The 27815-nt window shown below is 40.8% G+C and overlaps 2 protein-coding genes across 2 annotated transcripts; one reads left to right on the top strand and one right to left on the bottom strand.

The window, feature by feature from the left end:
* Nucleotides 1–211: 211 nt before the first annotated feature.
* Nucleotides 212–23992, bottom strand: blmh (bleomycin hydrolase). Its single transcript, XM_035155165.2, has 12 exons — nucleotides 23804–23992; nucleotides 21552–21749; nucleotides 19818–19927; nucleotides 18639–18780; nucleotides 18211–18299; nucleotides 18003–18095; nucleotides 9656–9811; nucleotides 9387–9545; nucleotides 9235–9302; nucleotides 8401–8518; nucleotides 8050–8116; nucleotides 212–529 (listed from the first exon to the last, which is right to left on the bottom strand). The coding sequence occupies exons 1-12, from the start codon at nucleotides 23811–23813 to the stop codon at nucleotides 381–383; spliced, it is 1359 nt and encodes a 452-aa protein (XP_035011056.1). The 5' UTR covers nucleotides 23814–23992; the 3' UTR covers nucleotides 212–380.
* An 809-nt stretch (nucleotides 23993–24801) lies between these two features.
* Nucleotides 24802–27545, top strand: si:dkey-52l18.4 (uncharacterized protein LOC560708 homolog). The gene is made up of 5 exons (XM_035155166.2): nucleotides 24802–25234; nucleotides 25925–26266; nucleotides 26362–26574; nucleotides 26670–26698; nucleotides 26831–27545. Exons 1-5 carry the CDS (start codon nucleotides 25183–25185, stop codon nucleotides 26930–26932), a joined length of 738 nt encoding a protein of 245 aa, XP_035011057.1. The 5' UTR covers nucleotides 24802–25182; the 3' UTR covers nucleotides 26933–27545.
* Nucleotides 27546–27815: the final 270 nt, after the last annotated feature.

The raw sequence follows: 27815 nt of genomic DNA, 5'->3' as shown, positions 1-27815 counted from the left end.
GAAACTGCTTTGTTGGCCGTCTTTTACATGTTTGTGGAGCCATCTTCAGTCAGAACTATAAAGAGTGTTTGTGATGCAATAAAACCACTCCACTTTTTTTTATGCAAATGTGCAGATTCAGTTCCTTACATTCATTTTAACATCCCAGATAACCAGAGACAGAAATGTAAGCCTCCGCTCTCTGGAATAAATAAACACAAGACACAGGCAGTCCAGTAAAAAAAGAAAACAAAATCTTTATTATTTTGTCTCGAAGAAGAGGCTGTTTTGGAAGGAGGCGTCGGTGGGGTCTGGGGAATTTTGGAGAGGTAAAAGCAGCCAAGGAAATAGGGCGGAGTCAAACAGACCAGAGGTTGGGGCTAAAAACTGGATTTCTCTAGTTATGCCAGGGCTCCCATCGGGTCCCAGGCAGGAAGTACAATGGGTTCCTGTTGCATCACGTCCAGGACATCCGGGGGCAGGAACTTCTTGTCTACCACCACCTCGTAGACATACTCAGAATACCAATCGTCCGTCATGATCAGGTAACCTGAAGAGACAGACATCGTTTGTTAAAGTTTGATTAGATTCGTTTCCCCCTGACATGATGGCAGCTGAATAGAACATTAGGATTACAGTTTGGTGCCGGTGCAATCGTCATAGGTACATAAATCACAATTTCCTGCTTGGGACACATAACATAGCCAGCTTTTATGCTAATGTACCATGCTAGCTATCTTTTTAGAGCAGCCACTTTTTTCCCCCCCATTGTGAAGTCACTGCTTATATGTTTTCACACAAAAAAGGCCATAGTCTCTATGAATATTTGCATCTGGGATATTAACTGTTCACTGTTTGTGCTTTTACCTTAAACAGCCTACTTTGGATCAGAACTAGTCAATGTGTCTACAGAACATATAAAGAGGCATCTAATTGCTGAATGATCTAAAATGGACATGGGGACTAGCGTTGTTACTCTCTCTGCCTAAGCAAAACCTTATCCAATGCATTGCCCAACCCTAACCTAACCACAATTAATATCTTATTTGGAACCAGGCTTTGTTCCCCATGAGGACTAACAGTCCTTACATTGGACCAGGAATGTCTATTCACACTGTTTTATTCATCACAGAAAAGAATGGTGCTTCTCGAAATCTTACATGCCATTTTTTTCCTCCAAAAATGAAAGTGCACCAAGCTTTAAATAGACCTTTCCTAAAATTAAAGGATTTGAGGAAAAAAGGGCAAAGTCTTTCAATAAACTGAAAGCCTGAACAACAACACTAGTTATATAAGAAGACATACATCAGGTCATTAATTAAACCAGATATAATTAGTCAATCCTTCACTGGAAGAGGAGGAGTAGGGAGTGACAAGAATGTCAATGCACGCTCGTTTAAATTGCCCTTTATCATTAAAGTCTATTGTTTCAACCGGCAGAAGGGTGGAGGACAAGAAGGACCAGAGCCCCTCATAGTTCACACCCTGCACTTCAGTTCAGTACATTCAACACTCATGCTATCACATCTGCACGCCCACCCTGATAAAACTAAACAATGTCTATCTCACTGTGTGTGTGTGTGTGTGTGTGTGTGTGTGTGTGTGTGTGTGTGTGTGTGTGTGCGCGCGCGCGCGCAAGGTCAATGTGGCCAAATCTGGGTTGGTTATGAGACCTTGAACTTCCACTGACTGAAGACATGTTGGGACAACCTAATCTCTTGTTGGAAGAGGATATAGCCCCATGCTGAAATGATTAATTAAAATGAAAGATGGCGGTGTGTGTGTGTGTGTGTGTGTGTGTGTGTGTGCTACGTAATTAACAAAGACTAAATGTTATGTGAAACCAGAGCAGCTCCCATCTCGAACCGACACATATTCAAAGCGGGATGAGATCTGGAGAAGTTTGTTATGTCTCAGTCTGTAGAGCCAGATCACAGAGTGAATTCCACTATTCATTTTAACCCCTGTTGTGACATCGCGCTCAGTCTCGTCTTTTCCCCTAATCACGTGTTCAGAGTCGAGCGAACGAGAACATCTCTCCCACTGTCGAGCCGATTTATCAAAGACGTCAGGGCAACCGCAGGAGCATGCCGCAGTTCCAAACAATGTATTGGGGATGGCGTGTCAGTGTGTCTGTTGTGTACGAGTCTTCTTCCAAGTACGCAAATCTTAGGTGGCTCGCTGCCTGGTTCTCACTGTGGTGTCCATGTGTGTGGTGATGTGAGCTTCCTGGAACCCGCGTGTTGGGTGGCACGGTGTGTGTGTGTGTGTGTGAATTTTGGGTGTCATTATTTGCTTTTAGGGATAGGCTGACTGTCCTGTGTCAGAACAGATGGATGTAGTAATAGCTAGAAGCAGCCATCTTACTTTCCACTCATGGGAAAGTGGTCTCAGACTTTTAAAGCCAACTGTTTCAAGCTCTCTAAAAACAGGAGAACTGAACATGTCACTGTAAATGATTTAAGCTTGATCTAAGATGCAGGTGTGAAATCATTTTTGCAAACATAAAGTTTTAACGTTATCGGGTACAAAGAGCTGCACCGGAGCTGCAGTAAAAACATAGGAGGCTTTTTTTATTTAATAATGTGAGGTTGAAATGGAACTTTTAAATGTGCGGAAGGGACCAAACTGGTGTTTGGGTTCAAAATTATAATAGATTAGAAGCATAATCAAAAGATAATGAAACTTTTCTTCCTAAGAATCTGTTACGTCAACTACGACGGAAATCCTCCATTCAAATAAACAATATTGTCCTGTATTTATTTAATAATAATAGCTTGTATTTACATAGCGGCTTTCAAGAGACCCAAGGACGTTTTCCATGTGTCAGTGGGGACCAAACGCACCATATATAAGTTCTGCACTAAGAGTCTCTCATCAAAATAATAACAAAAGACCTATAGTTTGATGATGTCGTGAAGCAGCGTGAGATCATGGGAGTTGCTGCCTTTACCACGATTTCCTGTACGAAAATAATGTGGGTCGCTTGGTTCCTCTGTACGTTTGCGCTTCACTGGAGGAGCTTCGGCGACAGAATGCACAGCAAATGCTAATGAATAATATGGATCCATTAAGGGAGACCAATACAATCAGTGAAAGGCAAGCTTCTCGCTAGCCAGTTAGCCAGCTTCTCTCTAAATGTCGACTCTCGTTCAGAGCTCAATCTAGGATGATGTCCCATTAAATAAAAAATACGAGCCTCAAACATGTGTCCAGAGCTGTGTAAAAGTATGAGTTTTGAAGTGAGTGGAGTCATAACAGCAGCTGTCTGAGGGCTAAAAGACGGAGAGACCAGAAAGTTAAACCTCTCATGAGAGACTCTTTCAGGCTTAGGAGAAATATTAAAAGGCCTGAAGGGAGACGTTAAGCCAAAACTTATAAACACACTCCACTCTCTCCCTCTTCTCCTCGACTCTTACCACTATTCTTCCAATTTCTCCTTTGTGATCTTTCCAAAATCATCTTCACATCTACTTGAACTTCATTCTTTCATGCTGTTTTCTACCTGCGCTACATCTTCATTTTTGTTTCATCTCTCTCCTTTCTCACGTAAGCTCTCGCTCTCCTTTTCTATGCTGGTGTCTCTATTCCCCGTCAGCTTTTTTCAAAAAAACAAAGCCCCTGGATTTCCAAGAGGACTCCACTTCTCGAACTTTTGTTCTCAATAACTTTATTAATTTGGCTGTGGACTGGCTGGGGGCCCCGGCCTTCCCCATCTGCTGGTGTTTATGGAATAAGATATGCGTGAAACACATTTGATTTGACTGAGGGGTTTTCACATGTTTTCCCAACAGCCACTTCGGTTTGTGGGTTCAAGCAAATATTGTGAGAATGTGTGTGTCTCACTTGTGTGTGTATATGCTGCACTGTGTATGTGTGCGTTGCCAGATGATGCATGACTGACCTGAAATACTCTCCTATAATTTGCAGTGGAATGTCGGGAGCAGAGATAGAGAGAAGAGGCAGAGAGGGTCAGTGGAAGATTAGAAACAGAGATGAAAAGGACAGAGAGAATAACAACAGCCGACAGTGAAGTCTGCGGAAGCTGTGTGGACAACCTGCTGGGCTGGGGGGCATCATAAAGACAAACCAACCCTACTTACTTAATGACAAATGTTTTTACCCCTGATGCATCAAAATGAATTACTGGAATTGGTGGTTTAAATAAAATAAACAAAAAAATGAACTCAATAAGCTGCCCAATAAAAATAGTTCAAAAGTCTGGCAAATAGGGATTTTAGGCCAATACTAATATTTGGGAGTAAAAAAAGTAATTAAAAAACCTTGAGTACATATCTGCTTTATATTAAAAATTATTCCTAAGAAGTCACTATCAAACCTCTATGACAAAGAAATGTAATTGAGGCTTGTTATTTAAAGTTTAACTATAAACCTTATCATAAATAACTATAAATAGAAAAAACTATTGCAACCGAATCTTTATGTAAGAACATTACGTTTTTTTCCACATAAACAAATAAGTAATCTTTTCTGCATTGTTACCTCCGCTAAGGACCATACATTTGTTTCTTTGTCCATTCTCTCTGTCCCCCTTCCACACAAAGGCCAAAAAAGCTTTTAAAATATTTTTTAAAATCCCTCCTACTGTATGGCTTCCCACAAAACCTGAAAGGGTGGCACATGGGCCAAGAAAGGACCCATTCAAATTTGACGCTGATCCGGACCAAGGGATGGATCCAGAATAGTTCTTTCTCCCCACTTTCTTTGACATTGCAGGATAGGGTGTTCTTTCACATTTTACTGATTTCCAGGGAATCATGCAAGGGGGCTGATATCTATGAGTATGTGCTATGTGGTTTGGTTTGGTTTGGTTTGATTGAATTTAAGGGGACTGTTGGGCCCTGGCGCAGGTATACGCTTTCTCATAATGGCGCATATATCAGCAACAATTAATGCAGATGCTGAGTTAGTCTGTCAAACACTCATATCTGCAGGCTCTTGTTTCTGGTCATAATAAGCCATCTCTACAGAGTATATTATTTTAGTCTAAAGGCCAAAGTAAAGTTTCAGTGGTGAAAATAATTTATTCCAACTACATTTTTGTAATTAGTAGATTTACTTGAGGGGGGTGAAATAAATCTAGTCAAATCTAATGATGCCTTGATCATCAACGAGCTGTCATTACAGTGCTCACCTCAGAGGGAGCGGATCGCTGGAGACATGGAGGGGAACTATCATTCCTTCTTAGCGGTGTTATCCAATTTCATTTATTTCCCTATTCCCATTTCATTGTTTACAGACAATTGAGAATTCAATGGAACTAAAAATCCAACATACTGCGGTTGTATGTCTCCGCCAACCATTACAGTTTCTGTCTACATATTTCTTTATGATTGTTTTTTCCAAATTCATATAAGGTCACTGTGACCTTTGAACTTTCATCACTGAAATCTAATCACTTCATCTTTGAGTCCAAGTCACAACTAATCAAAACTTGACGGAATTCCCTCAAGCAGTCTTTAGATATCACATTCAAGAGGCCAAAAACATGTTTTTTGAGGTCACCATGACCTTGACCACCGTAATCTAATCAGTTAATCAGTGAGTTCAAGAGAACATGTGTGCCAAATATGAAATAATTCCCTTGAGGTGCACCCAAGATAGGGCTGTGCAATTAATCGAATTTTGATTGTGATTTCGATTTTTGGGTCAAACGATCTCCAAACTAATATAATCGAGTTGAAACGATTTATTTGTCATTTTTCGTTGTACAGTAGGCCTAGAGATTTTCTGAAAGAGACGCGCATGCGCAATTCAGTTCTTCCCCCAAAGCATTCAACGCGGCCCTGCTGACTGGCACTCACTCTCAAGCAGCTGTAAAGTGAAGGAGGCGAGTTGTGTGTGTGGTGACCGGCGGTATTTAAAATACAGCGCGAGTGGAAAATGGCAGAGGGAGGGCAGCCCCGTTTGATCGACAAAAAGGGTAGAAAAAGTTCTCTTGTATGGGAACACTTCGGATTCGAAGAATCCGACGAGGAGCAGCACCACACAATGTGCAAGATTTGCTACAAGGTGATATCTGCGCCACTTGGCAACACAACAAATCTATTCAACCATCTGAAACTAAAGCACAAAGTCACTCACGACGAATTAATAAAGAAACAAAAAGACAACGCCACAACCCCCACGACATCAACGCAGAGACAGACATCGATCTCAGCCACACTGTATAATGCGACTCCTTATCTGCGCCATTCTCAAGCGCGCAGCCGCCTGGCTGTTCACACCGGACCCGCATTTCTCCGCGCCGGTCAGCCCGCGATTCTCCGCTTGTTGTTGTATGTAACCCGTTCAATGTCGGGGTCCGGGGGTAAATGATGATGGTCCTCATAGCCATCCCCCACCCCTCTCTGTCTGTCTGCTTGTGTGCTTGTAGTGGGGGGGCAGATGGGGACATTTAATAATGAGGAAAATCTGGGAAATTTCAAAGTTCTCAGTTACAAAGTGTTTTTTTGGAGAGAAATACTGAATAAATGCATCATGTTTTCAAACTCAAAAGTAATCGTTTGAATAATCGTGATTTCAATATTGTCCAAAAATAATCGTGATTATGATTTTTTCCATAATCGAGCAGCCCTAACCCAAGATATTACATTCATAAGGCAAAATATGTGTTTTGAGAGGTCACATTCACCTTGACCTTTGACCACCTAACTCTAATCAGCGCATCCATGAGTCAAAGTTAACTGTTCCAGATGTAATGAAATTCCCTACTGGCAGAATATCATATTCACAGGAACGTGAGGTCACTGTGACCTTTAGGCACCAATCTAATCGGATCATCTTTGAGTCCAAGTGAATGTTTGTACCAAATTGGAAGACATTCTCTAGAGCTGGCCTTAAGATATAAAGTTGAAGGATAACACAACATACTTTGTGAGGCCACTGTGACCTTAACGTTTGGCTAACAAAAACAAATCCAAGTCCAAGTGAATGTTTGTGCCAAATGCGAAAGGATCCCCTCAAGGCGTTCCGGCGATATTGGGTTCACAAGGCCATTTTGCTTTGTGAGGTCACGTGACCTTGACCTTTGGTCCTTCGACCACCAAAATTAATCATTTCATCTTTCAGTCTAAGTGAATGTTTGCACCAAATCTGAAGATATTCCCTCAAGCTGATCTTAAGATATCACGTAAACATACTTTGTGAGGCCACTGTGACCTTGACCTTTGACATAATCTAATCAGTTCATCCTTGAGCCCAGGTGAATGTTTGTAGTTAGGTTGAAGAAGTTCCCTCAAGGCATTCTTGAGATATCCCGTTCACAGGAATGGGATGGACATACGTTGTACGTACATACGAACAACCTGAAAACATAATGCCCCCACTCACTGGCTGTTGCCTACGCATAAAAATCCAACATTTGAATAAACTAGAAAAATAAACAAGAAATATGTTTCATTAGCAACCAAGTTAACAGCCAAGCTTGCAAGCTTGCTAACAGTTGGCAAGATTGTTAGCTTGCCATTTTCCGCTCTTTATAAAAACTTTTGAACTAAACTATATATACTACAAAGAGTACTTAGACCAAAATGCAGACCTGGGTTAAGTATAACGCACAGTACAGAGAAAATATAAAAAGCTATGGTACGGAAACTGACTGGTGTTAGCATTTACTGACTACAATGGTTCACCCAGCTTATTCTATAACTGTGTTTATGCAACAGGATACAGAAGCTTCGAGCTTGAAAACACGCACAAGTCTGACAGTCGTTGTGAAACAGGACACAAGCAATTAAAAGTTCATAAAGCGGCATCACAGGGAAACCTTTTTCTAATCCTGCTCATAATTCAATAAGGACAAACAGGAAGACGATGGGTTGCCCTGAGACGCATTACAGTGTGAGAAAGATGTAAAAGACAGATAGAGACGCAGGGGACCTTGTTGCAAGGGTATGTACAGTAAAGTGGTCTCAGACTTCAGGGCCACACTTAATGAGATTTTAGAGCCAGAACCATGAAAGATCTTTTTCCAAATTTTAGGACAACAGTCAGTGTCACATAAGGTTAAAATACACTTTGCTGTGTTGCAGTGTTATGATGCTTTACCTTTATTCCCACGATCATCTCCCCAGGAGTTTTCCACCCTCCACTTCTCGTAGCCTTCTTTCCCATCCTGAGAGAGAGAGAGAGAGAGAGAGAGAGAGAGAGAGAGAGAGAGAGAGAGAGAGAGAGAGAGAGAGAGAGAGAGAGAGAGAGAGAGAGAGAGAGAGATAAGTGTGAGAAGCAGAGAAAAGAAGAAAGAAAGGTTCCTGACAGCTAGGGTTACTTACAAGAGGGGAAATTGACAGCAACATGAAAAACTGCCGCCGATTACAGCAGCGTAAACATGTAGCAAGGCTCCTGTGTGAGTAGCGTACTGAACAGACACACCTGTACTGTATGTTTGTGTGAGTGTACCTTGTCTGTGACAGCAGTGAGGATCATTGCATGGGTCATGAGAGAGTCTCCATATATGAGTCGCTCTGCCTTCGAAAGGTTCTTCACTGAAACTCCAAACACAAGCTCGTGGTTGAACCTAGATAGACACAGATATGCACAACATTAACACATTACATCACATTCTCAAACTCTGACCTGTCCTAAATAAATACTGATCACAAAAAGAGAAAAGACAAAGACTTCACTATTTTAATAATTTTCCCAATAATCCTAAAACATGACTCAATCTTATTTTTGGTCAGTGCAGGGGTAGAGGTGTGATGACCATAAAAAAGTCCAAAGCACTGCCTTCCCAAGCCCATAATAAAAGAAAAATCACCTTTTCATTCCCGTCTTTAACATGCTAAGCTTCATTCCAAGTATAATCTTCTGGCATAAGAAAAGATCTGTCTGACAGATGAGCTCCAACAGAGATGTTACCAGACATTAGGCACCAAGGTGGTTTGGTTCAGTGGGCAAATTTAAGCCTGGTGCATGCACCTCTGATACATGTGCAGCTGCACCCAAAGAGCAGAGATAAGCAACGCTTTCGAATTCTGTTTCGGCCAGGGTCTCACCGCACCGCACCTCACCTTTAGCCCAATTTCAGCTGGGATTGGCTCCAGCCCCCTGCGACCCTTAAACTACAAGGGAGGGATCGATGGATGAATGGATCGATCGATGGAAGGATGGAGGGATGAAACCAATGATGCTATACCACAACTCATCATCAACACTATTTTTCTTCCCATAGGAATCAAAACCTTGCAGTCACATATCATACACTGGTAATCTTTATATCTTTATACTCACACATTCATGTCGTTAATGCCCAGCTTGCCGTGAAAATGTTTTCCAACGTCACACCCAAACCATACAGCCTGGGAGAAAAAACAGTAGCCATGTTAAAAATGAAGTTTCAACGCTTAAAATCACACACGTCACATACAGTTTTTCCAACTGACCTCTCCCTCCTTGATGGACTCTGCCGCTGCCTTTTTAAGCAGCTGAATGGGCTGGTTGTTGTACAGAGTGCAACGGCCGCCAACCATGTTACCCAGGAACTCCACACTGTACAGCTTTCCAAAAGGGTTCTGGGGTCGAGGGTCATTTATTAGGCAGACCTGAGGACAGGGAGAGACAAACAGAACGCAGAATGAGTACAAGTTAGAAACTGAGGTTCTACGCATTACTGCCTAACAGTGTTTTAGTGCCAATCATAAGGCCCACTTACTTTGTCCTGAATGTTGTATAGGGGTTTGACATGCTCCCTGTAAAACTCCTGGGGGGTGAGGGGTCCCATGCGATGGAAGTTCTTGTCCTTGTCCCGGTACTCCCAACAGATGGTCTCAGGAGGGCTGCCTAGACAAACGCTAGCCACCCGGAACACCTGCAGCGCAACACAAAGTTTAACATCGACTTCACAAAACTGTACTCAAACTTCACAAATCTGGGTTTTATGCCAAACGTGTCGCTCATTTATAACCATCTATATAATATGATAGACTCTACAGTAAAAAAGAGAAACACGATGAGTGAGTCACATTGGTTCTTCCTCATCTTAATAAAGGTTGCTGGAAAAGTTTGATAGTTTAATTTTAAGTAAATATTTCTAATGTGCAGTCTCCATGTTCCTGCATATACTCATCCATCAGTGCTTGGGCGTCTCAACTTTCCCCTATTTTTCCTCTCAACATTGATTCCCTTCCCTCCATCTTTTTCCACATGCATCCATTTCCCCATTTGCACCCCACACCCTTGCTCCCTCCCTCTGCATACGTCTTCCTGTGGCGCTGAAGTTCACAATGAGTTCCTGTGGGCTAAACTGGGTTGTTTGGACTGGGCCATCTGTCAATCTGGCCCTTCTAAACTCCGATATAGTTATCTCAGGAATTTCCCCCTTTTTGCTTGTCATCTCGCCCATCCTCTGTCCTCATCTCCCGGGATTGAGCAGTTGCTTTTCCTCTCAAATATGATTTATAAAAGGGAAGAGAAATTAAGGTGGAGTGCAGTTCATTGTTAGTTTCAGACCAAAAAAAAGGTAAGATTAGATAGTTGTCTTTCATCCTGAAAAATATGATTCTGGGAATCCGCCTCTTAACCAATTTTGAGTTTCCTGATGAGATACATTAGGGAAATACAATCCTCCCATGTGGATGAAATTGTCAGAGTCAGCAGTGGGCATTGATTCAAATCTCAGTTAGCCAATTTAGTTCAATTACAACACTGTTGTCTGCCAACTGGAAAAGTGCATAGAAAAGTCTTAACAAGTCTTAAGATGCAAAGCATGTGCTCTGGGAAGGAGTGATAGAAATGTGCTGGAGGTTAAAAGCTGTTTGCAGCGACAATTGGAAAATTAGGATGACTTAAATGAAATTGAAAGCTCACTAAAATACACAAGTAGGTTCAGTTATACAAAACACTTCCGTGTGAGAAATACTGCCAGAGATATGGCAGATTTACATTTGATAGTATAGCAGAGTGAGTCTTTTTGTAGCTACACGGTGAACAGATGGTCTTATCCTCAATAGTCTTCATCTCCTATTCCTCCATGCAGCTATATCGAAAATCAAGCTGCAGGCAAAGTTTATATTATGTTCACTCTAATGACCATAAACAGAAAATGATATATTATTAATACTAACAAATAATTAGTAGCACTAAATAATACAAAGTGTTTAGGTTATGGACCCAGGCTTATGCAGGTATTTTTGACCATGCCTGGAGAAGTATTTTCCCATGTTTTGTCAACACGTTATATACCTCTGCATTAAGATGACATTATTGCTTTAAGAACCGGAGCCCACTGAGGCCACTATTCTACTCACCAACACACCCGGGAACATTCTCACGTGGAGACAAATGCACCGAAATACATAAATTCAGGCCTGGCTTACGCAAACAAACAATCCTTTCTTCATTACACAAATGCTTAAAAGTCACAAGAGAGCAGACATACACAAAAATATACACATGAGCAGAGTCAACAAAGGCATCTTTTCAACTCTGCGCTCCTAATTTTACCACTCTGTTTAGACTGCCCTGAGTGCGAGACGACATGCCAAGGTATCCATCCCCTGGTCTGGTCTATGTTTGCCCAGATGCCCTCAGCATCTGAGCCCCCTCCCCTTTTCTCTTCATTCCTGTCGCTTTCTTCCAATAACAACCCTGCCCTGGTAACTTTATACCTTTCCACTGACTATACCATTCTTCTTTCAGATGTCCCGATGCATTCTGAGAGCATACCCATTCCAATATCCTGGTTCAGCTGCATGCTCACTCATCCTCCCTGGGCAAGGTACATTAAGTAGGTGCGAGGGGAAGGCTGGACTGACAGAGAGATCCCCGTCAGAGGATAAAGAGTACAATGACATCAGAGCAGGATCAATATTGAAACACCTGCTTCCTCAGTGACAGATATACATGAGTGACAAGGTAGAGGGAAAAGGTGAGAGAGGTAGAGAGAAGATGAAGATGGAAGGGGACTAAAATGAATAAAAACAGTAATTTACTGCAAGTGTCTCACTAAAGCACAGTTCACAGACTGAACTGTTTTTGTCTGATTAAATTGGGTAAATGTATACCAGTGTGATATTTCTTGCCAATTTATAAAAGGTACACCTAGATAAAACTAATGGAATATACTGCAATAACTCCTCCTTTATATGGATTATAATGTTCAGTTTTTATTGGATGTTATTTGAAAAAAAGTGTGGCACAAGTGTAAAATGTTAATGTTAATATTCTGCCCATCTAATTTATAACCCAGTACAGTTCATCTGTGGTAAATAAAAGGAAAGACACAAAGATTTCTATATAACGGTTTCAGAGCTAACAGGCATATCAGAGATAAGATCGAGTGCAGAGACATGATTGCATTGAGGCGCAGATATGAGGAGGCTTCAACAAAACAAAATAGGTCCTTCTCCTCCCATGGCTCAGCCTACCTGAGCCATGGGAGGAGAAGGACCTTGGTAAGAGAGGTGATCAATAGCCTAATGGTTACTCTGTACCCATGTGGAAATGATAAAAATTTGAAAGACAAATAAAAAGCACCTTAAGGACTCTTACACTGTGAGAAACAAGATTATCTGGTCTAATGATACCATGAGCTGTTTGGCCTCAGTTCTAAGTGTCATGTCTGCAGGAAAACAGGTACCACCCCTCACCATCACAAAGGTGAAGCACAGTGGTCGCAGCATCATGTTGTCGGCGTGTTTTTAAGTACCCGGGAGAGGTTGGGCAAAGTTAAGGTAAAGCTGAATGAAGCCATGTACAAAGATATCCTTTAGGAAAACCTGTTCCACAGCACCCAGGACCGCAGATTGGGGAGACAGTTCACCTTATAACAGCACAATGACCATGGGCACAGTTGAGAGAACCCTTGAGTGGTTTAAGGACAACTGTGTCAGTGACTTTGAGTGTCCCAGCCAGAGCCCCAACTTGAACCTAATCGAACATCTGTGGAGAAAATTGAAAATGGCCCTTCACCGTCAGTCCCCATTCAACCTGACAGTGCTTGAGAGGATCTCAAAAGAAGAATGGCAGAAAATCCCAAAATCCAGGTCTGCAAAGCTTATTGTGATCATACCCAACAAGGCTTGGGGCTATAATCACTGTCCACTGAGTACTGAGGCTCCAAGACCTTATGTTAATTCAATATTTCAGTTTTTAAATTTCTAATGCATTTGAAAAGAAAATTAATTTATTTTATCAACAAGCTGCCAAATAATAAATGTACTAATGTGAAGGAGTCTAAATCCACTTTATCAAATGAATTAGATGATGTGCCCACTTTTTAAGTCTATATTTAATTTGATTAAATTCTAATTCAATATTCAATATTCAATTACTCCTTTCACAAAGCAATGGGAGTGTCAGAAATGTAATGCTGAATACTGATGTTTACTTGGCATTCTGTAATTTTCTTCTTAGAAAACACGGATCATTTTACTGCAAACTCTCAGGGTAGACTGCAAGTTCTTCAACCAAAGGTTTCACTAGCAAAATATGAAGGACTTCACCCATGTTAAGATAATACCTTCAAAGGCCATCTCATTCACATCTTAATACTCTAAACATCTGAGCTGTCAACAGGCTTCAGGATGCAGCTATTCTAACTGATTCAGTCGCATCAGCTAAAACCCTCACCCTAACCCCTAACCCTAACCCTAACCCTTACTCATTAGTCTCTAGTCAAAGGTCAACCCGTCTCACTGCAGTGACATGGAGACTTGGTGCATCTTGCTGTAAACAATGACTAAAACTATTGGGATAAATCACACCTAATGTTTGATAGCATCTGTGCTCCAGTGTTGACCGGTTGGCATTCCTCTGAATGTTTGCATATTTTTAAATCACCTGGAGTTTGAACTGAGACTAACACATATAGAAAGCAGATCAAGACAATGGCAACACACTTCAATATATCTGCACTTATTGGCAACCTTGAGCAAGGAAGTTCAACTTTGTCCTCCTGCAGCGGCCACTTGTTCTGTTCCGACCTGGCTGTTAGCTGCGTGTCTTTCCCATTCTCTCTCCCCATGCTCATAACAATGAATTGCTATGAAAAAGACAAAGCTAAATGACTTTCATCTGTCAGTACAAATTTTAACACTTCTTAAATAATAAGAAGACAATGTTAAAAGCCTTTCAAGACATAATTAGGATGTGAATCTCACCCAGGTGGTGACAAATTGAGGAAAACATACACAACACTGCTGCACTGCTAGTTGATACAACTATTGTCTAGAAGCTGGAACTTTTGAGCATAAGCAAATGACACCATGCAAACAGTTTGGATAAAAATGAGCGAGGTTTTGATTAAACTTCCATGTTTTGTAAACATGCAACACATATGGTCACTGTTAAATTCTAACAATGGTGCAAAGAAATTCATTGAGTGGACAACTGGCAGGACTATCCAGTCAGTCCCTGACAATGACACATACCCAGGAACCCACCCACATAGAACAACCGATCAACCGAGCCAATAGCCAGCGGTGCCTCTGAGCTGCAGAGAGAAGCAAAAGTCCTCTGCGGGTTGATGGCTGTGTCATAAATTAGACTTGTCCGAAGAGTCACACTCTGTGTGTTCAGAGCCAAGACCAGAGCCGCACATGGTGTTTCTGATTCCATGACGTAATGGAGCACGGAGGACTTACAGTTGTGTCGTGAGGGATACCATCTGTGCGTGTTTCATTGGTGTAAAGCACTGCGTCTTCATGTATAGTTCCCAGCGAATGTAACTTATTTGTGCGCGTGTGTGAGTTGTCCAGCTTGTCTGTGTCAGTGATAGTAGAGGAGCAGCGACACACAACAGACACAGCATGAAAGAGAAAGACTGACTTTGAAAGTTGAACTGATCTTCCCTGCCTCAATAATGCAGTGTAGGGATACCGTCATCCTAAAACAGCATCTATGAAGGTAAACTGTACTGAACTGATTTGCTCATTCTTGCTGCAGGTGTAGGTTCAATGGTTTGAACCTATATTGAGAAGACACACGTGACGCGTATGATTTTAATGAATGTGCCTGAATAGGAATAGATTCTTGACATGCAAAGGGGTTCAGTGAAATCACATGCACCCCAGGTACAGTAAGTGGAAGGAGAGACGTTGACCTTGCTTGCCTGTCATGGCAGTGTGTGCGGGGCTGGCGTGATGAAGACCAGAGCTCAATCACAGCCACCACGAAGGGAGAGTGGACAGCGTCACCTCCACACACACTAAAGTAGGACTGACACAACACATGTGCGCACGCATAGATGCAGATGCACGTGAACAAGTAGAGGAAACACTAGTTTCCTACTTGTGAGAGTCCAAGAAAACCAACTACGTAAGCCTATAAACACACATGGACAGCATGACGGCATGTACATAAACAGAGTTTTGGACAAAAGTACATGTACACATGGACTGCAGCAAAGTGGTCCGAACAAACAGCTCCTACAAGTACTCTACTACACAAAACTAATACCTCAATACTAATACAGACTTTAATAAACAGGTTTATCACATCACTTCTAATTTACAGAGTTAACATGTATAACGGTGTTGTTGAAGTTAGAGGAAACTCAAACTCAAACAATCAGTCAGGGTGTAATTAAACGCTAATGTAATTAAACACTGATTCTGGCACTTATCTTTTCAATAATTCTATTGATTATTTGTTGTTCAAGACACTGTGATTGCACTGTACTACAATGTGTCTCGTCGTTCCAAGTGCAGTCTGTTTAATTAAGTGCAAATATGGCGCTTCCTGCAGAGGAAATCGAAACTTGTGCACTGGTTATATGAAAGGAATTATCGGCATAAAACCAATATATGATCTTTATTTCAATTTAATTTTTTGTATATTTCAAATTACAGATAATCTGAAACACATGAGTATGAGACCTGAAATGCAAGTGGATGTTATGTTTTAAAATAGATTAAATAAATAAATACAATAATGTGTGACAACTCTTTCATAACTGGATTGATAACAGGGTTAAAATAGTTAAAATAATAGGATACATTGTATTTATGATTTAAATAGCTGGGATTTGACACAATAATAATGAACCTGAAGTCAATTAACATTAAAGAATCAACTTGTTGTAGTGAGGTAGGCGTCCCATTATGAATGATGGTGATCACATTGATGCCGATCAAATGCGTTTGCAACAGTATCCTTGAACATATTGGCTCTTTGTGCAGGTCGTACATTTGACATGACTGAATCCTCCATTACCACCGGCCATGACGGAGCGATGTTTCACAAAACAAACCACTTCCAGGTGGACAAACAAACACCCTCCACCCCCGCCCACCCTGTCATGCAGTACAGCGGGAGCCGTCTTGTGCTGTTGCACAACATATGTTTGTGTGTGCACAGGTTTGTGTGAGTTTGTGCTGTAATAGCTGGGCAGCCACAGGGGCCACTGTGAGATACAGGCGACTGTTTAAACAAGCAACCAGCCAGCAGCACAATACAACCAAACAGCTGACAACAAAGGCTGCTTAACCAGGTCCCTGAACTGGATGCAATCATCTCAATAGGAGGCTGATTGACTGACTGGTCGTCTTACTCACACACACTCACACGAAGCAGGAATTAAGGCTCTTATGAATACACACCTACACATTGTCCAAACCATAATGGCAGACACGTAATACCATGTATTATAAAAGTGTTTGTTGACACCTACATGTTTACCTTCATTGTAAGAGTGGATTAGGTCGTGTTTTTGTTTTGGAGCTGATTTTTCTTTACTGCACAGCGTCAGTGTGAGACTGCTCCATAAACAAGATCACTATCTTTAAATTTGTTGTATCTGGGGCAGTTATTGTGTGCAGGTGATTTTTATTTGTTGCTTTTACACAAACTCTGCAGTCCAGAAGTGACATGTGCACATTACAGAGTCAGCTAAACATTGTCAACAGGGTGTGCCATACGACTGTCATTGAAGAAGAAAAAAGAGGAAAAACAACAAGACGAGTGAATTGATAGAGGTGGATCGGTATTTAGAAGGGTCTGTTGGAGTCTTTAATTATTTATAAGAAAGTCAGCATTGTTGTTGTCAACTTGCTAGAAAGTCTTTAAAAGATTGAAAATGTAAGTTCTTGTTATGCGTCTGTCATCTGTCCCATTAATTGAAAACTGTCTGATGAAAAATAATACAAAAATAAATAAGACTATTTGGGTTTTAAATTTTTTGTTATTTTATTTAGATAAAACTGCATAAGTGAATCTTGAACTCAGTCTAATGCTAAACCTTTATGGGTATCTTTTCTGACTGGACATTAAATATTGTCTGATGGCGCCCTCTTCTGGTTAAAATGAAACAATGTCACTGAGATAAAAACAAGGGTGTAAGCTACAAATCACTTATTTAATGATATATATATATATATATATATATAAAATCACGATATTTAATCGATACTACGTACATACGCTTATCTGTGTGTCTTGAAAACATGAATCATCCATCATCACATTGTATAACGAGCATGTTTGTAGCTATGAAATCACAGTAAATAACCTAAGAACCAATATTCCTCTCTGTGTATTTCTGTTTGCATTTTTATTGAAGTGAATACATGAAAAAGAGGCTAAAAACTTCATAACACCTGTCTTCAAAGTAGAGAGACTCTGCTAAGTGTTTTTTTGGTTACTTATCTCTGAAACAAATGAGTTTAATTCCTCTTGTTCTAATGTTTGTTTTTAACCAGTAAGAAATCTGACAATATAGCCATTATCTTTCAATCGTAATAAAGTACAAAAGATAGATACATCTCTCGTCCTCAATATTAGAGTCCTCCAGTGATTCCTTAATTTGTCAATGAAGCTTGCACTGTAGTAGCAGTTGCAGGGTTGTGTTGGATCAAATTTCAGCACTGCAAACTCTGCCGTCTCTGAACCTCTGGAATGTACTACTTACTACTTATCATACAGGAGCTAAAGTAAGTCCCTTGTCCGTCCAGTCAAACAGAGATTTAGTTAGGGTTCCTCAAATGGTTCCTTTTTTGGAAATGCTTGATATAAAATGCTTGATATAAAATATTATTAAGGAAATGTTTCTGTGTGTGTCTCACCTCCTCTATCATGGTGTCCATAGCCTCAGACAATTCAGCTTTAGTCGCATCACTTGCCACCAAGTTCCTCAGTCGTAGACAGTATTCTCTCAGCTGCAACACACAGTGAGACAAAAACAATAAATATTTATTGGAGCTTACACAACTTACCAATTTGTGAATTTCGATTGAATTTGCAAAAACAAGAGTGAAAATGTCTTGCAGGCACCTTCTGATTGAGGATATCGTTCATTCTGCGTGAGGCCTCTGAGCTGTGTGACTCTGGAAAGCATTTCTTTGGAATAACGCCATACTTTTCTGAAGACAGTAGAGAGTAAACAAGAGTTTTAGCCCAGTCAACTAACTTTAATGTTCCACCACTGTTTTCTTCTGTTTGATGATTTACATATTTAGTGTAAGTGCAGTTCATTTTCCTAATACAGGATTCAAGATCTTTACTGTCATCTTACTCAGATACAATGAAGAGAGTCTTCTCTCTCCAAGATATATACAGGTGTAAAAATATATAGATAATGTAGTGTGAAAACAACAATAGTAACAGCATCAGCAGTAACTAAATACTTTTGTAACTGCACAAGTCAGTAATTCAGTAAATTCAAACAAACTTTGTATTCATGTATCATGATGAGAACTAACCAATGAGGTTGACCAGCATGTCCCACTGGCCTCCATCATTGGTTGGATTGGCGAGAAGGAACTGAACCAGACGTCCGTCCACTGGCTCCTTCCTTTGTGCCGTCTCCACGCAGGCTTGGAGGAAGTAGTAGCAACGCTCAATCTGTAGAAAAGGGAACAAACAAAAGCATGCGACGTGGCAGGTAAATAAAGAGAGAAAACCCTGGGATGGGCTTTTATCATTGATGTTACAGTATGTGGTACAGACTTCTAGTCAGAAACCTGACAGCTGTGACTTCAGCTTTAAAAGCAATTAGAGGTAGCATTTAGAGACAGACTTGCAACTCTACACCAGAGTAGAGCAGGGTATTCTTAGAGTTCCACATCTACTGCTTCCTTATTTAGTATTATTTTTTACAGCTAGTGTTACCCTTGTGTCTGGCACAAAGACAAGTAGTATTCATGGTGCCACCACTATTCTTCTGAACACGTGCAAGAAAACGCCACGATGCCAGAGAGAGAGAGTGAACGAGGTGTCACTGTGAAGTTGGCCTGGGAAAAACAGTGACCACAACAAACAAAAGAGGGTTTTAGCTGGACAATGACTGTATAGTGAGCAGAACGCTGCATAGTAACAGCAGTGACAGGGCACAGGCGTGTACACACACACACACACACGCGGTGTCCTGACTGCATAACAACAAAAACATCCATTTGCTAGAATATTACAAAACTCATAACTGAAATCTGGAAATAAAGCTGATAAAGACAAGAAAGAAACACTCAATAGCCGATAGCTGAGCCAATAATTCAATGGCAGATGATATGGGCTAAAATGAGCCTTTCACAGATGTTTAAATATCAGCGTTTATGGATGCCATTATGACATTTTTAAAGAATAAACAGTGCAGAAAAGATGTGGATTTATGTTTATATTTTAAATTAAAAAATTTGTTTTTCTTAATTCAAGTTTTATATGTAATTTGGTATCATTTGTGCTTGCTTTTTATTAAAATTATCAAGCCTCAATTACATTTATTTGTTTGATAATGACATCATATCCCCTTTTTTTGAATATATGTCCTGGCCTAAATATACATTTGGTATCACCATTTGCCCCCAAATTCCATATAAGTGAGGCTTTACATTACCAAACATACATTTCACATGACAACAAAACACAAAGTGTTTCGGTCTTACCTTGTCCCAGAAAAAGAGATAGGACTGACTGAACTCAAACTCCTCTATGTTAAACTTCTTCATGAAGGGAAGTCGCATGACATTGAGGCACGAGAAGATCCAACATCTCCCTGAGTGATGAAAAGAAAACCACATGCATGTTAGTCAGGATTTTTATACACGTGTGTACCAATGTCGACTGTGGTCACAAGTACAATAGAATATTTTTGGACTCACAAGCTAAACCTGCAAAGCTAGAGTGACTTGTTCATTAGGTCTATCATTGAACAAAAGACTGGGTTGAACCTGCCTAAGGATTTTTAGAGCTGAAACTGATTTGCTGGTTTAATAATCCCTGTTTAATAATAATGTAGGCAGATGTCCTCCAACACATGCTGCAAGTTTTTAGATTGATGCAGAGGTTTAATGGACATATTTGGAGAAGCCTTCATGTCTCTGTTGTATGATTTCAAACTATGCTGGAATAAGAGGAAACCAACAGCTTTTCTTGATGGAGGATATTTAGTTTAGATGATCAGTTTCAGACCTACATACTGCTTTGAAATTATGTGAACATGGGTTGCTTTTTTATATGCATCCATATCAGTTTTTTGACAAATCTTGTTTATTTTTGAGACAACCCTTTTTATCCTACACGAAATCCCCCAACACTGTTGACATGAGGCACATAGCGAAATCAGTTTTCAGCAACTTAATGACAAAAATGATTCATGTGGAACTGAAAGTGTGTCAGAGCACACCAACATTTACAGGAATGTACAGTAAATGGGAAGGTTGTGTCAGACTTTTGGACACCAGTGTTTTTTCATAAGTATATTTAATGAAATGCATTTTAAAAAAAAGGTCCAGTGTGTAAGGTTTAGGTGAAAGGGATCTATTGGCAGAAATTAAATATAAAATAATCCTTCTGATGTTTTCACTAGTGTGTTTCATCTAAATTATACAAATTTTCTTTACTCTAGAATTAGCCCTTTATTGTTAAAACTTTATATTTACATCTGGAGCAGGTCCTCTCTATGGAGGCTGCCATGTTTTTTTACAGTAGCCCAGACTGGACAAACTAAACACCTTTGGAGTTTGTATGACAACTGAAGGCTACCACAGGTTCTCTTTAATGTTTGGAAAGGGAGGGTGAGGTGAGGGGTGTTCAGCTGCAACATGAAACTTCACCTCTAGATGTCACTAAATACTACAGACTGAACCTTTAGGTTACAAAACAGAGGCTACAAGTTTTGATATTTAATGACATTGATGATTGTTCGGTCAAAATCTGTCCGAAAATTACTTGTGCAACAAACATTCTGCCAATGTAACTGGTTACCATCATTTCAAAAGTGAAAGCATTTGTATCCTTCGTTTGTGATGTATTTTGCAATGAGGAAATACTTAAGATGTCAATTCAGAACCATTTATGTCAGTTCCAAAGTGTAATAAATAACATCTGTTTGTGAGCTCTAATAATCTGTGAGGACCTGTTTGTCATGGAGGACTAAAAGACTAAATCCTAGTTCATTCAAGCTGCGCACGACAGCTGCAGACACTGGATATATAGTTCTTATCATACATCACGCATATACCCTCTGATGACTAAATTTAGATTACTCTGAACCAGAGCGCATCCAATAGAATGCATGAAGTATAAACCAGCATAAGATATCACTCATTGTCAAACATATCTTTTATTCCTGTGGAAGTTACGCTACATCCTGAATGTTTCTGTACACTTTGTCCTACCTGAGTTTTTCTGGTTGGTGATGGGCTTGCCCTCTGTGGGGATAGAGTGCTGGAAGATGTGCACAGTATCCTGGACAGTCTGCCGGTGCAGACAAACCTCCAATGGGTCAATGCACGTCGACACATTCTGGGCCAACAGGTAGCGCGGCTCCGCCCGCAGCCGTTTAAGGAAGGTCGCTAGCTTCTCCTGACTCAGACCTGAGGGAGAAAGAAGGAAGGATTAGGGATTTGGCTGGGTACAATGAAGTACAAACAAATGAAGAGGTGAAAAGCAGAATGAATGTTGAAGGAGAGGAGGCAAAGCAAGCGCCAATAAAGTTATCATGTAATAGGAAGATGTTCACAGATGGACAGTCTACAACTTGGAGGAGCAATTTCCTAGTACTGCCCCAATTCCCATGACACATCTGTGCACTTTAGGCATACACACTTCCCACTTAAGATCTGATTTATGAGCAGTCACATGCTCAGAATAAGTTACAATAATGCATGGAAAACACCAGATCAATAGTCATAAACTTACAGCTCATCCTTTATTGAATACAACTGTCTGCTGCATCATTTCTTTCCACCATCCATACAGAGATTATAGTGGAGAACAGTATAGTGAGGATATTAAACACAATTAGGATTTTAGTTGAGGGGCCGACTTGGAAAAGGGAGGCACAGCCGAAGCAAACAATGAAGAAATCAAGAGTGCTTTCCAGTAGTACTATAAGTGGCGTGAGAGAGCTGAGGGCTGGCATCACTCATCTGGTTCCATCTGTGTGAGGAACAAACTGGAAAGCTCGTCTAGTCCCATTGGTAGAGAAGACGGAGTTGTACACACACACACACTTTTGACAGAATCAAACTGACATTGGTGTGTGGTTTGTAATTCCATCAAATAACAGTGCAAAGCAATTAAACATTGAGAGGGACATTGCCTAGTCATGCATGTGCCCTAGAGTTCGACCCCTCTCTCAGCTGCATTCTGTTATTTTCCATTGACACAAAGCTGAAATGCACCGACCCCCACAGTGTCAAACTTCATTAACTGTCATACTCTAATTATCAGGGGGGGAAATAGCAAAAGAAGGCCTAAGGCAGTGAATATTATGAGAACAGGCCTGCACGACGTCCTGTGATGAATCCTTTGACACTGATGAGAATGGAAAGATAATCGGAAGACAGATAAGGGGAAATCTGTGCAATGTGAACGCTCTGTTTGTAGCAGGGTAATGGCAGATTGCTGTAAACTAACTTTAAATTATGGAAACACAAGAAAAGAAGCGCCTGTGTTGTAGAACAGATACAAGAACAGCTGAGAGGTCAGTCAGTTAGTTGTCCTGACACGTTTTCCAACCAGTGAGAGCATGAATGGCAAGGACGTACATCACACACACACACAGTGGTTTGCAATGGGAGAGGGGGCAAAGCACAAGCAGCCGGGGTGACTTGCACATTTAAACATCACTAGTTACACAACTGGCTTCATTTTAGCTAAGCAAAAAATAATGCCCATCACTGGTCCATGTGCAAATGGCTGGACAACAGCTGACAGTGAAGGCTCAGCAGACATCAGACACAGAAGCTGACAAACCCACACAACCCCCGAGAGAATAATGACACCATCAAGGTCCTTATTGTTTCGATTCAGATGGTAAAAACATGGAGGAAATACATGACGTGTAGGGGAGAACAATTCATTAACTAAATCTGTGCCTGCCTAACAAATCGCGTTATGAAACGCCAGATTCCCTCCAGTGAAAGTGAAAGAAAGACACTCTCAGTCTTGGCTTGCTAAAGGTGAACTTTTACAGCATTAAAAGAGAGGCGCAACCTTGAAGACATTGTGCCCTTTCTTAAAAGTGTGTCCCCTCATGAAAACACCACTTCAATGAATCGCCGGCACTTTAAATACTTTGACAGCTTCTGCCACTTCCAACTCTATCCCTGACTAAGCTAGCTGCACATGCTAACACTTCCAGTTCCTGGAGCTGACACTAGCTTTTACCCAGCGGGTTCAGGCGTGTTAGCTGCCCGGCTGTCGGCACCTTGCTGACACTCTGCGGGGGTGGACTGGGCTGACTGAGCTGAGGAAACATCGGCGGAGTCATGCTAGCAGACTGGCGTGCTAACGCGGTGCGTGCTAGCTTAGCCAGTTAGCTCCCTCAGCTGTCATCATCCGGCTGTCAAATACACACTGCGCTCCGGCTGCCGGCGACACGGAGCCCCGGCACCGACACGGGGGAGAGCAGCACCCGACCTACCAGTTGCCATGTTCCCGAGGAGCTTGAGGAGCGTTGTGTGATTTCCTGAAAAGTCGCCGGCTCTTTGTTTATCTCATTCACCGACAGTCAGTCAGTGTGATTGCAGGGTGCGCTCGTTTATGGACTCGCGGTCCGGTCTTTGACGTGGCGGCAGGGCGGAGTTTAGCATTTATTTATATCGCCAACTACCCACACCGAGTTTATGCTTTTATATATGGTCTATGGTCTATGCATGAAATCCACCCCGCACGAGTCCTTACCATAGACTGTTTATAAATAGCTCCTGAGCCCAGAGAGAGACACGTAGAGCCAGTGGCGATCCTAGATTCTAATTTTCACTTAGGTACATTTTACCAAAAAATTAAAACAAAGAACATTAGAACCTTCTAATTATCAAAAAGTAAATATAATGATCTCTAACTTAGAGCTGCACCATGACACTTTTATTCTTGAAATAAAACTAAGATTATTATCTTATTTCAACCACATCAGCGTCTATCTAAGAAGGTCAAGGCACACTTTATTATCTCAGTTAAAACACAGAGGCACAACATACATGCACACACATTCATATACACCCCCACATGCAATATCTTAAGCAATAGGCCTACTAACAATATAAAATCTATCTATATCCATCCATCCATCCATATGTATAATATATAAATATATACACACATATACAATAGATTAATACATGCTTAAACAAACGTTCAGTCCTTGTGTGACTTCTAGTTTGTCAATCTAGAAACAATTGCATCAACAATTAACAATGAGCTGTTGTGGGTTTTTTTCTGACAATCTGTCAATTCCAATATTTGCTAGAAATATAAATATATTTTCTCAAAAGTAAATGGATTTTATTTTGAAGGTTAGCTTGTTTTAGTTGAAAATCATTTTATTATGCTGAAGAGGAAGAGGCTGTACAAAGTAAAAAACAACATCGGCTAATGTCGTAATAGTAATAAAAATCTTAAAGTCGCCCCCCCCCCTCAAACACACACACAGTCCTATTAAAAGGCTCACACAAAGACAATAATTATTGTCTAAACAACCTGATGTGTTTGCTTTCACTTGCTGTTCACAGAAGTGTGTGTGTGTGTGTGTGTGTGAAAGGACAAGGAGGAGTGGATTATTGGCTGACTTCCTTCCTTCCCCTCCATTTGGACGAGAGCTGCAGCAGGATAAAGGAAAGCCTGTCACATTATTGAGGATGGGAAAGTAAAGTGAGAGAAAGAACTACTGAGATGAGCTGATTGACTACAGACAACAGTTTTTTCACAGCCTCCCTGTCGGACATAACATGCAGACTGAAACTGTGCCGAGGAAGTGTACAGCTGATCTGTGAGGAGCCTCAACCAACTCTGGCACTGTCAGACATGCAGGACTATCTCCTCTGTGCCATCAGCTGCCTCTGCTTTCTCTCTGCTGGTGAGTAACATGATTAAGTTCTCACAGATCTGAAGTCATATTCACATTCTCATTATAACTTATGACCGAATGACTCAAACATACAGAACCAGTTGACTTGTGTACATACTTTCATGGTGTATACTTTCATGTTGTTGATCAGTAGTCTTTCCAATATACTGCATCATTTTATTTGTTCAGTTTTTTGTTGTCCTTGTCCTTATCTACATGTCTATGTCTATGTAAGTACTCTGAGATTCAGGTAAAACTGGAGTCAAATTCCTTGTATTCGTACATACTAGTGCAATGCTAGTCTAAACCTGCCATGCTTCAGAGCTACTTCAGAATTATTCCTTGGCATTAGTGAGATTCCTCAAACAGTTATACTGTCACTGTGTCCAGGCATATTACAATTGGCATGCCGAGTGTGAAGCTGATTAGATGAACTGTTTGTGAGATATGCGTTCCACATATGGACAGAAAGACAGACAGACAGGCGTTTGTGTAATTATTAGATAGATACTTGGCCACACGTATTCATATACACATACATACATATATATATATATAATATATATATATATATATATATATATATATATTATGACTTATAGACACATGACTCTTTGGGTTTGTTAGATATATGACACAATTGTTTTAACCAGTCCACCATCAGTCACAATGAGCTACAAGTTGCTTCCTCTTCTTAAGGTCTCCGTGCTGAAGAATGCAGCCAGGTTGTTCTGGCAAGACGCGGAAAACTCTACACACCAGAAGGGGGCAGTCTGTCTCTGTCCTGCGTGGTCCAGCACTGTGGAGACACCTGGACAGGGAGCTGGATCTGGAAAAATTCTACACATGAAAAGTTCAGCAGCATCAAAAACTCAGAAAGACATCAATTGACCAATGTTACACTCTTTACAAATCAAACCCGCTTAGTTTTGAATTTCCTGACAGTCCGCCAATCAGATGAAGGTTCCTACGGATGCAAGGTGATGTGGGGTCAAGGTGACACTGATCTGGGAAATCTGATGTATGTGAACATCACAGCAGGTATGTAGAATCCTATATTATTAGTTAAATGTGAATCTGTGTTTCATTATGAATCTAATCCCATTTGTGCACATTTCATTTCTTTCACCGTGCAGCTGTCCCCTCTCAGAGGAACTTGTTGCACAGGATTTTGGTCTGTGCCAGTGCTTCTCTTTGTCTTCCCATCATTCTCGGATTAGCTCGTTGTCTGAGTTCAGGGGTCAAGCCTCAGCCGCTTCCCAGGACATGGTCCACACATGTAGCCGTGTACAGAGACCGACCACACCCGCCTCCACCACTGCAGAAACATGGCTCTCACTCACACAGTGGTATCTCTATTCTCACTTTCATAGCATGTTACAGTAAAAGAAAAAAGTACTGAATCTGGTCTCTTCACTAGTGTCTATGTTTTTCTATTTTACAGCTCCCCACAGGTCCCAGCCGAAAAATGAGGTGAGCTAATACTCTGTTTTAAGACATTATGACATTTGCAGGATGCACAACATTGTTTGTTTTCCCTGGTGAGGCTTGAATATGTCTTTCAATTATTGCTTATGATGCTTTTTTCCATGGATCACTTTACAGGTGGTGTATGCAGACATTTCCAAGGATCTACTGAGGCAACAGAGAGCCACCAGAGAGCGCCCCCTGGAGCCCACTGTGTACTCAAGTGTCAAATTCTCCTGATTGCAGACAAAGTTTTATGTGGGGGATAAATTAAATTACACATCGTGTGGGACACGGCTCGATCCTTGATGGAGCAATTAAGTGGTTTTCAAGTGGAGGAACAAACAAAGCCTATCAATCCTTTGACCGGAGCTCTAACTGCATTGTCTCACTCACTGAACTGAAAGAGCAAAGTTACAGAGCAAGTACAGGTGTGCAGGGTGAGTGGTCGGTCAACCATCAAACTCATTTTGAAGCTTCTTTTTGCTTCAATTTTAAGGTGAAAAATGTGCATAGTGTTGCTTTAACCTGTGTATTGTGAAAAATCATTAAAGCAAAGGACAAAATATGATTGAAAAAATTCAGCAGTGTTTACTCGTTGTTACTGCCACCAACAAGGTCATGTTTTAATAGCAGGATTACGCAAATACGATTGAACTGATTTTGGTGAAACTTGGTGGAAGGGTGGTATATGGGCCCAGGAAAAATCCATGAATTTTTCAAACAGATTAGATTAAATGGGCTGATACATGACTGTTTTTTTCACTTGCATTCACTCTGTGAGGTAGGCATTTGTGAAATTGTTTTTTCAAGAAATAACGCAGATAACTTAATAAAAATGTATGAAACTTTAGTTTGTTCGTTGATTTATTTATTATTATATTAACAAAACTGATTTACAATAGACTTGTTGCAGAGATGGGAAGGACAAGAAACCATTGGTGCACATGCAGATCAGAGGCAGATGTAAGAATTCCACGCTTTCTTAAACTGTGTTATTAAAAATAAATCCTTCAGACCACTTCCTTTATTCTTTTATTGCCGGAGGTACTCGCTCTATTGAGTGCCATTCTAGTTTTGTAATATAGTGAATAGATTCTCCTGACTACACTGGGATGTGGAT

The sequence above is a fragment of the Hippoglossus stenolepis genome, chromosome 4 (genome assembly GCF_022539355.2).
Source record: "Hippoglossus stenolepis isolate QCI-W04-F060 chromosome 4, HSTE1.2, whole genome shotgun sequence".
In the NCBI taxonomy this organism is placed as follows: Eukaryota; Metazoa; Chordata; class Actinopteri; order Pleuronectiformes; family Pleuronectidae; genus Hippoglossus; species Hippoglossus stenolepis.
Note: the sequence above shows the minus strand (reverse complement) of the source record. Positions and strands in the feature narration are given on the sequence as shown.

Bases quoted from the DNA above. Each gene is read 5' to 3' on its own strand.
- blmh (XM_035155165.2), bottom strand. The intron at 9,303-9,386 runs GTCAGTTGGAAA...TTTTTCTCCCAG, and splicing joins AGTCCATCAAGGAGGGAGAG to GCTGTATGGTTTGGGTGTGA. The intron at 530-8,049 runs GTAAAGCATCAT...CTGTCTCTTCAG, and splicing joins AGATGATCGTGGGAATAAAG to GTTACCTGATCATGACGGAC.
- si:dkey-52l18.4 (XM_035155166.2), top strand. From the start codon at position 25,183: ATGCAGGACTATCTCCTCTGTGCCATCAGCTGCCTCTGCTTTCTCTCT. The intron at 26,267-26,361 runs GTATGTAGAATC...TTCACCGTGCAG, and splicing joins GTATGTGAACATCACAGCAG to CTGTCCCCTCTCAGAGGAAC. The intron at 26,699-26,830 runs GTGAGCTAATAC...ATCACTTTACAG, and splicing joins GGTCCCAGCCGAAAAATGAG to GTGGTGTATGCAGACATTTC.